At 49.2% G+C, this 13,189-nt stretch overlaps 2 protein-coding genes across 4 annotated transcripts in view; one reads left to right on the top strand and one right to left on the bottom strand.

Moving 5' to 3' along the window:
* Positions 1 to 9,572, bottom strand: part of LOC135530083 (bestrophin-3-like) — a 20,136-nt gene extending 10,564 nt beyond the window's left edge. Inside the window, exons 1-5 of the mRNA XM_064958470.1 lie at positions 9,458 to 9,572; positions 9,047 to 9,211; positions 8,638 to 8,732; positions 5,535 to 5,768; positions 2,714 to 2,868 (exon numbers count right to left, since the gene is read on the bottom strand). Coding sequence (XP_064814542.1) covers positions 2,714 to 2,868; positions 5,535 to 5,768; positions 8,638 to 8,732; positions 9,047 to 9,198 — 636 coding nt within the window. The 5' untranslated portion in view covers positions 9,199 to 9,211; positions 9,458 to 9,572. The remainder of the gene's footprint in view (positions 1 to 2,713; positions 2,869 to 5,534; positions 5,769 to 8,637; positions 8,733 to 9,046; positions 9,212 to 9,457) is intronic.
* A 1,066-nt stretch (positions 9,573 to 10,638) lies between these two features.
* The window catches only part of LOC135530085 (rab-3A-interacting protein-like), a 77,101-nt gene continuing 74,550 nt past the window's right edge, over positions 10,639 to 13,189 (top strand). For 2 of the 3 annotated variants that reach the window (XM_064958474.1, XM_064958472.1), the window contains exon 1: positions 10,652 to 10,884. The gene's annotated coding sequence lies outside the window, so the exon portion shown is untranslated. Of the gene's footprint in view, positions 10,885 to 13,189 lie in introns of all 3 variants that reach the window. The other variant, XM_064958473.1, reaches the window with a different exon arrangement.

Raw genomic sequence — 13,189 nt, 5'->3', positions numbered from 1 at the left:
TTTTTAGGATTGTATCATGCCTTCCTGTCCTCGAGGCATCCCGTACCCTGTTGACTGTTTTTAGGATTGTATTGTTCCTTCCTTCCTGTCCTCGAGGCCTCCCGTACCCTGTTGACTGTTTTTAGGATTGTATCGTTCCTTCCTGTCCTCGAGGCCTCCCGTACCCTGTTGGCTGTTTTTAGGATTGTAACATTCCTTCCTGTCCTCGAGGCTGTTTTTAGGATTGTATCGTTCCTTCCTGTCCTCGAGGCATCCCGTACCCTGTTGGCTGTTTTTAGGATTGCATCGTTCCTTCCTGTCCTCAAGGCATCCCGTACCCTGTTGGCTGTTTTTAGGATTGTATCGTTCCTTCCTGTCCTCGAGGCATCCCGTACCCTGTTGGCTGTTTTAGGATTGTATCGTTCCTTCCTGTCCTCGAGGCTGTTTTTAGGATTGAATCGTTCCTTCCTTCCTGTCCTCGAGGCTGTTTTTAGGATTGTATCATTCCTTCCTGTCCTCGAGGCATCCCGTACCCTGTTGGCTGTTTTTAGGATTGTATCGTTCCTTCCTGTCCTCGAGGCATCCCGTACCCTGTTGGCTGTTTTTAGGATTGTATCGTTCCTTCCTGTCCTCGAGGCCTCCCGTACCCTGTTGGTTGTTTTTAGGATTGTATCGTTCCTTCCTGTCCTCGAGGCATCCCGTACCCTGTTGGCTGTTTTTAGGATTGTATCGTTCCTTCCTGTCCTCGAGGCCTCCCGTACCCTGTTGGTTGTTTTTAGGATTGTATCGTTCCTTCCTGTCCTCGAGGCATCCCGTACCCTGTTGGTTGTTTTTAGGATTGTATCGTTCCTTCCTGTCCTCGAGGCTGTTTTTAGGATTGTATCGTTCCTTCCTGTCCTCGAGGCTGTTTTTAGGATTGTATCGTTCCTTCCTGTCCTCGAGGCTGTTTTTAGGATTGTATCGTTCCTTCCTTCCTGTCCTCGAGGCCTCCCGTACCCTGTTGGTTGTTTTTAGGATTGTATCGTTCCTTCCTGTCCTCGAGGCCTCCCGTACCCTGTTGGCTGTTTTTAGGATTGTATCGTTCCTTCATGTCCTCAAGGCTGTTTTTAGGATTGTATCGTTCCTTCCTGTCCTCGAGGCATCCCGTACCCTGTTGGCTGTTTTTAGGATTGTATCGTCCCTTCATGTCCTCAAGGCTGTTTTTAGGATTGTATCGTTCCTTCCTGTCCTCAAGGCATCCCGTACCCTGTTGGCTGTTTTTAGGATTGTATCGTTCCTTCCTTCCTGTCCTCGAGGCCTCCCGTACCCTGTTGGCGGTTTTTAGGATTGTATCGTTCCTTCCTGTCCTCGAGGCTGTTTTTAGGATTGTATCGTTCCTTCCTTCCTGTCCTCGAGGCCTCCCGTACCCTGTTGGCTGTTTTTAGGATTGTATCGTTCCTTCCTTCCTGTCCTCAAGGCCTCCCGTACCCTGTTGGCTGTTTTTAGGATTGTATCGTTCCTTCCTGTCCTTAAGGCCTCCCGTACCCTGTTGGCTGTTTTTAGGATTGTATCGTTCCTTCATGTCCTCAAGGCTGTTTTTAGGATTGTATCGTTCCTTCCTGTCCTCGAGGCCTCCCGTACCCTGTTGGCTGTTTTTAGGATTGTATCGTCCCTTCATGTCCTCAAGGCTGTTTTTAGGATTGTATCGTTCCTTCCTGTCCTCAAGGCATCCCGTACCCTGTTGGCTGTTTTTAGGATTGTATTGTTCCTTCCTGTCCTCGAGGCCTCCCGTACCCTGTTGGCGGTTTTTAGGATTGTATCGTTCCTTCCTGTCCTCGAGGCTGTTTTTAGGATTGTATCGTTCCTTCCTTCCTGTCCTCGAGGCCTCCCGTACCCTGTTGGCTGTTTTTAGGATTGTATCGTTCCTTCCTGTCCTGAAGGCATCCCGTCCTGTTGGCTGTTTTTAGGATTGTATCGTTCCTTCCTGTCCTCGAGGCTGTTTTTAGGATTGTATCGTTCCTTCCTGTCCCGAGGCTGTTTTTTAGGATTGTATCGTTCCTTCCTGTCCTCGAGGCTCCCGTACCCTGTTTGTTTTTAGGATTGTATCGTTCCTTCCTGTCCTCCAGGCTGTTTTTAGGATTGTATCGTTCCTTCCTGTCCTCGAGGCATCCCGTACCCTGTTGGCTGTTTTAGGATTGATCGTTCCTTCCTGTCCTCAAGGCTGTTTTTAGGGGATTCTATCGTTCCTTCCTGTCCTCAGGCTATTTTTAGGATTGGTTCCTTCCTGTCCCGAGGCATCCCGTACCCTGTTGGCTGTTTTTAGGATTGTATCGTTTCCCCCCTGTCCTCGAGGCTGTACCCTGTTGACTGTTTTTAGGATTGTATCGTTCCTTCCTGTCCTCGAGGCTGTTTTTAGGATTGTATCGTTCCTTCCTGTCCTCGAGGCATGTACCCTGTTGGCTGTTTTTAGGATTGTATCGTTCCTTCCTGTCCTCAAGGTATCCAGTAACTCTTCAGAGCCAAAATGGAGTCAATCTCCTCTATTTAGAGCGGGATTAGACTCCGTGTTTCCTCTGTTTCCTGGTATATCTCTGCTTTGCTCCGCTAACTGCCATACTCACGTCGAGGATGGTCTGAAGGTCCACGTGGTCCAGACTACAACCTCTGCAGGATTCAGAGCCAAAATGTCTCCTCTGGTTCCTGTGGCAGGTATACTTTATCTATCTATGCCTGTTGAAGCTACTGCCATACTCACGTTGAGGATGGTCTGAAGGTCCACGCTGTCCTTGATGCGCCCCTCCGTCCGAGCCCTGGACGCCATGTTAGAAAACCACACCACAGGGATCCAGTACTTCAGGTGGGGAGACTTGACAGCATCAAAGATCTTCCTCTCTTCTGGAGTCATGAAGCCTGCAGGGAGGAGGAGAAGGGGGGGGTGAAGAAGAGGAGGAGGAGGGGGTGAAGAGGAGGGAGAGGAGGGGGGGTGAAGAGGAGAAGGAGGAGGAGGAGGGGTGTGAAGAGGAGAAGGGGAGGAGGAGAAGGAGGTGAGGAGGAGGAGGAGGAGAAGGAGGGGTGAAGAGGAGGAGGAGGAGGGAGGAGGAGGAGGAGGAGGAGGAGGGGGTGAAGAGGAGGGGGGGGGGAGGAGAAGGGGTGAGGAGAGGAGGAGGAGGAGGAGGGGGAGGAGGGGGGTGAAGGGGAGGGGAGGAGGGGGAAGAGGGAGGGGGAGGAGAGGAGGGGGAGGAGGTGAAGAGGAGGAGGGGATGAGGATGAGGGGGATGAAGGGACGGGGGAGGAGGTGGGTGAAGAGGAGGAGGGGAGGAGGAGGAGGGGGAGGGGGGGGTGAAGAGGAGGAGGGGGAGGAGGAGAAGGAGGATGAGGGGGGAGGAGGGGGATGAAGGGAGGGGGAGAAGGTGGGTGAAGGTGAGGGGGGAGGAGGGGGTGAAGAGGACAAGGGGAGGAGGAGAAGGAGGAAGAAGAGGAGGAAGAGGAAGAGGGGGAGGAAGAGGAGGAGGAGAGGAGGAGGAAGAGAGGGGGGGGGAGGAGGAGGAAGGGGGAGGAAGAGGAGAAGGAAGAGGAGGAGGGGAGAAGGGGGAGAAGTGGGAAGAAGGTGGAGGAGTGGAAGGAGGAGTAAGGGGAGGAGGAGGTGGGAGGAGAGGGGGAGGGAGGAGAAGGAGGAGGGGGGTAGGGGGAGGTGGAGGAGTGGAAGGAGGAGTAGGGGGAGGAGGAGGAAGAGGAGAAGGAGGAGGGGGTAGGGGGGTGGAGGAGGGGGAGGAGTAGGGGGAGGAGGAGGAGGAGGAGGAGGAGGGTAGGGGGGAGGTGGAGGAGTGGAGGAGGAGTAGGGGAGGAGGAGGAAGAGGAGAAGGAGGAGGGGGGGGGGGTGGAGGAGTGGAAGGAGGAGGGGAGGATCGGGGGAGGTGTGGATACAGCAGTACTAGGGGAATACTAGTGGTTAGAGGAAACAAGGCGTTTAGTAGGTCTAATTCAATCACTGAATCCTAATGACTTGGCTGATCCTGGGTAGTCCAAAGAAACTGAAGAAGGAAATGAAAAGATGGTTCTAGAAGATCCAGTTACAGATCCTTGTTGAACTCTCACATGTCATGCATCCTGTTTACCAATAAAACACTTATGTCTCCCGAGTGGCTCAGTGGTCTAAGGCTGTGCCACTAGAGATCCTGGTTCGAGACCAGGCCCAGTGGTCTAAGGCTGTGCCACTAGAGATCCTGGTTCGAGACCAGGCCCAGTGGTCTAAGGCTGTGCCACTAGAGCTCCTGGTTCGAGACCAGGCCCAGTGGTCTAAGGCTGTGCCACTAGAGATCCTGGTTCGAGACCAGGCTCAGTGGTCTAAGGCTGTGCCACTAGAGATCCTGGTTCGAGACCAGGCTCAGTGGTCTAAGGCTGTGCCACTAGAGATCCTGGTTCGAGACCAGGCTCAGTGGTCTAAGGCTGTGCCACTAGAGATCCTGGTTCGAGACCAGGCCCAGTGGTCTAAGGCTGTGCCACTAGAGATCCTGGTTCGAGACCAGGCCCAGTGGTCTAAGGCTGTGCCACTAGAGATCCTGGTTCGAGACCAGGCCCAGTGGTCTAAGGCTGTGCCACTAGAGATCCTGGTTCGAGACCAGGCCCAGTGGTCTAAGGCTGTGCCACTAGAGATCCTGGTTCGAGACCAGGCTCAGTGGTCTAAGGCTGTGCCACTAGAGATCCTGTTGAGACCAGGCTCAGTGGTCTAAGGCTGTGCCACTAGAGATCCTGGTTCGAGACCAGGCCCAGTGGTCTAAGGCTGTGCCACTAGAGATCCTGGTTCGAGACCAGGCCCAGTGGTCAAGGCTGTGCCACTAGAGATCCTGGTTTGAGACCAGGCCCAGTGGTCTAAGGCTGTGCCACTAGAGATCCTGGCAGGCTGTCACTAGAGATCCTGGTTTGAGACCAGGCCCAGTGGTCTAAGGCTGTGCCACTAGAGATCCTGGTTCGAGACCGTGACCGGCTGGTGCACAATTGGCCCAGCGTCGTCCGGGTTAGTGGAGGGTTTGGCCCGCAGGGATGTTCTTGTCCCATCGTGCTCTAGCAACTCCTATGGTGGTCCAGGCACAGTGCACACTGACATGGTCAGCGTTTCCTCCGACACACTGGTGCGGCAGGCTTCCGGGTTAATTGAGAATTGTGTCAAGAAGCAGTGCGGCTTGGTTGGGTTGTGTTTCGGAGGACACACGGCTCTCGACCTTCGCCTCTCCCAAGTCCGTACGGGAGTTGCAGCGATGAGACAAGACTGTAACTACCAATTAGAAATTGGGGAGAAAAAGGGATAAAAGTATTTTTTTCTTGATCTGAACCTGACCTACTGAAGGTTGAGAGAACACTTGATCTGAACCAAACCTGTAAACCAAACCTGGTCGACCTTTGACCCCACCTATGTGTATTCTATTGGGGTCAGGTAAGACCAAGCGCATGTCATTGAGGTACCTGCTTCCACTACTTGGTCCGTGACGTTATGTACAGAATCTATCTGTCAAAATTAGTTTTCTCCTGACCCTCCTGACCCCATCTATTTGCATTCCGTTATCCCCTTGGGGTCGTACCTGCCTCCACCACATGATCCATGGTGGGGAATCTCTTACAGACGGCGGTGCTGACGGAGCGGAAGATGAGCAGTGAGGTGAGGTTGACGTAGCGCATCAGCGTGCGTCTGAGGAGGCGGCCCTGCTCGTCGTGGCCGTGAACACAGCTGGAGACAAGGAACATGAGGCGGTCGGGCCAAGGCAGATTCACAAACTGGTTCCACCAACGGTTGACCACCAGGGTGACGTAGAAACCTGCAGGGAGGAGGAGATATCAGCATCATCTACACCAGGGTGACGTAGAAACCTGCAGGGAGGAGGAGATATCAGCATCATCTACACCAGGGTGATGTAGAAACCTGCAGGGAGGAGGAGATATCAGCATCATCTACACCAGGGTGACGTAAAAACCTGCAGGGAGGAGGAGATATCAGCATCATCTACACCAGGGTGACGTAGAAACCTGCAGGGAGGAGGAGATATCAGCATCATCTACACCAGGGTGACGTAGAAACCTGCAGGGAGGAGGAGATATCAGCATCATCTACACCAGGGTGACGTAGAAACCTGCAGGGAGGAGGAGATATCAGCATCATCTACACCAGGGTGATAGAAACCTGCAGGGAGGAGGAGATATCAGCATCAACACCAGGGTGCGTAGAAACCTGCAGGGAGGAGGAGATATCAGCATCATCTACACCAGGGTGACGTAGAAACCTGCAGGGAGGAGGAGATATCAGCATCATCTCATCTAGAAACCTGCAGGGAGGAGGAGATATCAGCATCATCAACACCAGGGTGACGTAGAAACCTGCAGGGGGAGGAGATATCAGCATCATCTACACCAGGGTGATGTAGAGACCTGCAGGGAGGAGGAGATATCAGCATCATCAACACCACGTAGAAACCTGCAGGAGATATCAGCATCATCAACACCAGGGTGACCTAGAAACCTGCAGGGAGGAGGAGATATCAGCATCATCTACACCAGGGTGACGTAGAAACCTGCAGGGAGGAGGAGATATCAGCATCATCTACACCAGGGTGATGTAGAGACCTGCAGGGAGGAGGAGATATCAGCATCATCTACACCAGGGTGACGTAGAAACCTGCAGGGAGGAGGAGATATCAGCATCATCTACACCAGGGTGACGTAGAAACCTGCAGGGAGGAGGAGATATCAGCATCATCTACACCAGGGTGACGTAGAGACCTGCAGGGAGGAGGAGATATCAGCATCATCTACACCAGGGTGACGTAGAGACCTGCAGGGAGGAGGAGATATCAGCATCATCTACACCAGGGTGACGTAGAAACCTGCAGGGAGGAGGAGATATCAGCATCATCTACACCAGTGTGACGTAGAAACCTGCAGGGAGGAGGAGATATCAGCATCATCTACACCAGGGCTCTACATCCTCCTAAAGGTTTTAAACTCCAACCCTGTTCCTGGAGAGATACATTCCTGTAGGTTTTAACTCCAACCCTGTTCCTGGAGAGATATCCTGTAGGTTTTAACTCCAACCCAGATACCCTCCACCCTGTTCCTCATCTAGGTTTTAACTCCACCCTGTTCCTGGGATAGCCTCCTGTAGGTTTTAACTCCAACCCTGTTCCTGGAGAGATGACTCCTGTAGGTTTTAACTCCAACCCAGGGAGGAGCCTCCTGTAGATATCAGCATCAGGTTTTAACTCCACCCTGTTCCTGTAGAGATAGCCTCCTGTAGGTTTTAAACTCCAACCCTGTTCCTGGAGAGATACCCTCCTGTAGGTTTTAACTCCAACCCTGTTCCTGGAGAGATACCCTCCTGTAGGTTTTAACTCCAACCCTGTTCCTGGAGAGAGAGCCTCCTGTAGGTTTTAACTCCAACCCTGTTCCTGTAGAGATAGCCTCCTGTAGGTTTTAACTCCAACCCTGTTCATTTACATTACATTTAAGTCATTTAGCAGACGCTCTTATCCAGAGCGACTTACAAATTGGTGAATTCACCTTCTGACATCCAGTGGAACAGCCACTTTACAATAGTGCAATAGAGTGAAAACCTACCGGATGGTAGCTCTCCAGGAACAGGGTTGGAGTTTCAGGAACAGGGTTGGAAGGGCTAGCTCTCCAGGAACAGGGTTGGAAAGCCCTGATCTACAGTAAGTCTAAACAGTATTTTGTCAGGTATGACTACAGTAGCAACCAAGGATGAGGTTTGGGTTGAGAAGGGCTGCTTCCGAAATGACATTTAATTTTCTACATAGTGCAGTACTCTTCAGGCTACATTTGAGCCTCAAGCTCAAAACAGAAAATTGACCCCTCGATCATTGTCTAGGGCAACTTCATCCCAGTCCATATCAATATTTTATTGACATAAACTGAGATACATAAATGTCATGAAAGCCACTTTGTGCCGGTCACACAGAAGCACAACACTATTAAGCAACAATCTGATATGCCATGCAAAGCACTCCAGCACCCAAGCAAACCCAACAATATCCCTCTTTCCCTGCTTTGGTCCGACTCCTAATGATTTCCTTCCATTAACTCAATCACCAGTTCATTTCCCCACTGGAATCAGTGTCTGTCGGGAGAGCTTCTGTTATTAAGTAAGGGTTGACAAATCACGATCATTAGTTTGTTGCCTGGCACTGTTGAGGATTAGTTGGGTTCATTTGGTTGGATAGTAGCAAGCAAGTCAGACAGTTAACGCAGTGGGTGTGTGTCGGTGTTTGTGCGTGCGTGCGTGCGTGCGTGCGCGTGTGTGTGGTGATCGAGAAAGTATTGCACTGTTGTCATTCTGTTTTTAGGAGGCTGATACACATTTGCCCGACGACTCAAACGGAATTCTTCCGCTGCTCCTATGTTCGCTCCATCTGTGGGCGTGGCGTAGCGTTTGGCTGGAGCGAAGAGTTTGGGTCGCCAGGCAAGCTACACATGGGGTTGCGGATGAGGTGAATTTGCCACTTAAATTGTAAAGCACTTTCAGCACATCTGGAAAGCACCTCTACAGTATTCAGGTAGAAACAGGCATTCTCATCTCAGCACAGCGCTAGTAGCTCATAGAGTTAATAGGCTAATACTATAAACTACTCAGCGCGCATGCGCTGATATCAACCTGCACAAGTTGTACTGACTTACCAAGCACAAACGTGACTGGAATCTGTTCTGCATACTTGTTACAGTGAAGAGCCAACTTTTCAAAGAAACGCTTTTCAGGGTCTGAGAGAGCAAGTCTAGATTGACAGATGTGTTAATTAATTAAGTAACATTATAGATTTGTTCACATGCAGTTATTGATATATCACAGCGATACTAATCAATTATGGACCCCATCATGCAAAGTCAAATCAAAGGCTCATATTACATCTTCATTTGTAATCACAGTTATAAACAGATTAAAATCAGATAATAGATACTGTTATATAATATACATACACACATAACATAACAATTATATGATTCATATTTCATATCACCGAGGACTTGTATTTGTGACAATACTAATGATTTTAAGGAAAAACCCTTAATAGCTTAATGTTATGCCTACCTGTAAACGAGGCTCACCAAGGTATATAACAGTACAAAGACTATGAACTCCCGATAAAGCAGTTTGTAGATGCTGCCTCTCCATCGCAGTAGAAGTCTATGGAAACCGAAGAACGTGGCGTTGGCGACTTTACTGGAGTAGGTCACCGTCATCTTCCTTCAATCACTGCAGAAAAACTACCTCGTCATCCAATTTACACTTAGTTGACAGACACTCCCTTGTCCTTACCGGTTGTGAATGTAGCTGACTTTAATTGATATCTAAAAAAATGTTCCGCATTTGTTCCGCTCTTAAGTCAAGATGTCATAACACAATAATAACCAGTCAAAATAACCATTATTTCCATGTTACGTGGATAAGAAATAACGTTATTAAAAACAATAATAAAAGTATACATTTTTTCACACATACCTTTTGTACCAAATCTAAATCACATTGCTTGTTGTTGTTGCTTTAGGTGTAATATAGTGTATTCCTGAATCGTGAGTCAAGATTGAGCAATCATCAGGTGACCGTCCTGGCCACATTTAGCTGGTCGTCTGTCTGTGTCTGTCTGTCAGTCCAGCTGCCAGTGCGCTCCTGGCTATGGCTGTCTGGGCAAGATGCCCACCATGTCATTGCGGTGGAATAAAATGCGCACCATGTCATGGCGGTGGAATAAGATGCGCACTATGTCATGGCGGTGGAATAAGATGCGCACTATGTCATGGCGGTGGAATAAACACATAATGACCTGCTGATGTAGAGAGAGACGACATTTATCCCTGCGTGCAAGCCTATACAGCATACCAGCTCCTACATTTTTAAAAAGCAAAGTAATCAATGGGAACTTCTTTGGGATTTAATATTTATTGTAATATTATTATTATATAGATATATTTGGACACATTTTTATAGAAAAAGCCTCATAAATATGTGGTTTATAGTAGTGCATATGAATGCAGGAAGTCAGATGCGTTGTAGAAATGGAAATGTCAAAGACTCCTTAAAGTTGTTTATTACCTTCTCGAATGTATCGCATCCTTTTTTTGCATTATTCATATGCTATCAAATATCCCTCACAACATGAGACCTAAAACTGTGTCCAGCAGACGGCGCTGTTGACCTAATTATCATGGCAAACAATAAAGCAGGCTCACAGAAATGCACGGGAGATGCAGCGACGGGACAAGACTGTAACTACCAATTGGATATCACGAAATTGCGAATAAAAAAGGGGTAAACATTTTTATTTTTATTTTTTACAAATAACAAAATAAATGCATGCCTTATACTGGTAGAACATACTCCCATCTATGATCAATAGATTAGCCTGCTAGGGCCTAATAGATGATCAACAGTAATAAATCATTGTCGATGTAGAGATCTTACATCACATCAGAAGGAAACACACATTTCATTGTGAAGTATATAACTATTGGCGCATGCATTGCATGCAATATCATAGTCAAATAGTCGGATACAATGTTGCAAGTTATTATTTTAGATACAATGTTGCGATTACAGTTTCGTATTATCTGTCGTCTGCTACCATGAAAGGTGAACATGAGATGTGATACCGGCTTTGCGCATGCGCCACTGTGAGGTTGTCGGTTCACTTCTCGTGGGTGCTTCGTTCCCACCCAACCAGCGGAGAAGAAAAGAGCAGGTGAGAGGATGTTCGGATGCTGCTTGCGTTACTAAACCGATGATATTCAGCAAACAGATACCTCATGCACGGCGAAACGGGAGGTTACTGGCGACAGGTAGCGAGAGCACGTCGTGACAGTTGGGTTTATGCACGGTGGTCACTTTCCGGACTGTTTTATTCTTCATAGACAGCAGGCGTCGAGAGAGGGGTGAGTTGACAGCTAGCATATTGTAGCTAGGCTAGCCAAAGCGCTAGCCAGCTGGCTGGCTGACTAGCTGTCTTGCTTGTTTCATCGTCTTTAAACAACGATATAGTCCAAGGTCATTGTGCATAGAGTTGTATTTGTTGGACATACATTTTACAGTGAAAAGTCTCCGCGTAATTCCCTTACCATGGAATTGCCCACTTGCATTGCATCGGAGTATTAGCACATCAATATGACAGCAATAGCTAGCTTTAATTCACTATCCATGGTGTATTTCGTTGAACCATTTTTTTTGTCAACAGATGACTTTATGTCCACACTAGTTTTAACAGTCCTCCACATATGCGTACATTACAATCAAGCCAAGTCTGTTAAAGGAGACACATTCTGACTATTATAAGGTTTCACTAATGTTTTCCGAACGTTATATCAGTCAATGCAGCTGTGTAACATGGATGGTTTGGAGCAAAAGTGTATTTTGCTAGCAACATATCTCATAGGCCTACAGACGACGGCTAGGAGAGGAGATGAGAGGAGAGGAGAGGAGAGGAGAGGAGATGAGGAAGGGCTGAGAGGAGGGCAGGGAATCCCTGATGCAGTGAATTGATGCCCTGCATAGGTCAGGCAGTGTGCTGAACGGATGTATGTTTACTGATCAATTGAAATGTATTGGTCACATACCCAGTGAACAGCAGTTATTAAAGGTGCAGGGAAGTGCCTGTGTGCTAAGCTCTCTCAGCATTACACAACATGAATCAATAATAACAATGACAAGAGTCGAGGGGAAAATAACAAGTAGTTGAAGTGGTAGCCTTTACCAGTATAAAGTCAATATTAGTCTGTATAATCGAAGTGTGTGTGTGTGTGTGTGTGTGAGGGTTGGATGTGTGGATAGTCGGATGTGTGGATAGTCAGTGCAAATAATGTCTGGTGCATATAGTCTCTAAGGTGCATATAGTCTCTAAGGTGCATATAGTCTCTAAGGTGCATATAGTCTCTAAGGTGCATATAGTCTCTAAGGTGCATATAGTCTCTAAGGTGCATATAGTCTCTAAGGTGCATATAGTCTCTAAGGTGCAGGTCTGTGCAGGAAGACCGCTAGGTTGAGCTTTCCAGCAGTCTGATGGCCTGGTGGTAGAAACTGTCTGTTGTGCCGAGACCCGATACTCCACTACTGCTTGCCAGATGGTCCGTGGCTTGGGTGACTGGGGTCCTTGAGGATCTTTCATGCCTTCCTCAGACACTGCCTGGTGTAGATGTCCTGGAGGGCCGGGAGCTCGCCCCCAGCGGGCCCATGCCGAATGTCTTCAGCCGCCCGAGGTTGAAGAGGTGCTGCTGCGCCTTCTTCACCACGGTGGTGGTGTGATTGGACCGTGTCCTCAGTGAGGTGCACGCTGGGGAACAGGCCCCTTTTCACCCTCTCCACTGCAGTCCTGTCCATGCTGCTTCCACTGTCTCCTGGCGTCCACCATCAGCTCCTTTGTTTTGCTGACGTTGAGGGATGTTTCCCCGGCACCGCTGTGCCAGGGCTCTAACCTCCTTCCGATAGGCTGTCTCGTCGCCGTCGACGATCACAATAACTTAGTAATGGTGTTGGAGGCATTCATGGCCACGCAGTCGTACGCTCCCAACGGCGGCCCCCCAACACACACACACACACACACACAGTAATCAATTAGCCGAATGTGGACTCTGCATTTACATTTACATTTAAGTCATTTAGCAGACGCTCTTATCCAGAGCGACTTACAAATTGGTGAATTCACCTTCTGACATCCAGTGGAACAGCCACTTTACAATAGTGCATCTAAATCATTTAAGGGGGGGGGTGAGAAGGATTACTTTATCCTATCCTAGGTATTCCTTGAAGAGGTGGGGTTTCAGGTGTCTCCGGAAGGTGGTGATTGACTCCGCTGTCCTGGCGTCGTGAGGGAGTTTGTTCCACCATAGCCGCGGAGAGGCCGCGGAGAGGTCCTGGCTGGGACTATAGCCGCGGAGAGGTCCTGGCTGGGACTATAGCCGCGGAGAGGTCAGAATTGTTGCACACTCCTTCCCATGGAAGCCTAAACCCTCACGTTGGCGACACCTTGGCGAGCGTCTTGTTGACTCACCCTTCAGTATCAGTAAGCAGCACAGCCAGTGAGTGGACCCCTCCCTCCAGGCCTCCAGACTAACCTTAACCCCTGCTGCCACTAAGACATTCACATTGCCTTTAGACGTGGAGAGGTCCTGTCCTGGCTGGGCCTATAGACGTGGAGAGGTCCTGTCCTGGCTGGGCCTATAGACTTGGACAGGTCCTGCATTCTCT

The sequence above is a fragment of the Oncorhynchus masou genome, unplaced genomic scaffold (assembly GCF_036934945.1).
Source record: "Oncorhynchus masou masou isolate Uvic2021 unplaced genomic scaffold, UVic_Omas_1.1 unplaced_scaffold_1251, whole genome shotgun sequence".
In the NCBI taxonomy this organism is placed as follows: Eukaryota; Metazoa; Chordata; class Actinopteri; order Salmoniformes; family Salmonidae; genus Oncorhynchus; species Oncorhynchus masou.
The sequence above is the reverse complement of the archived record's forward strand: the minus strand, read 5'-3'. Positions and strand labels throughout refer to the sequence as shown.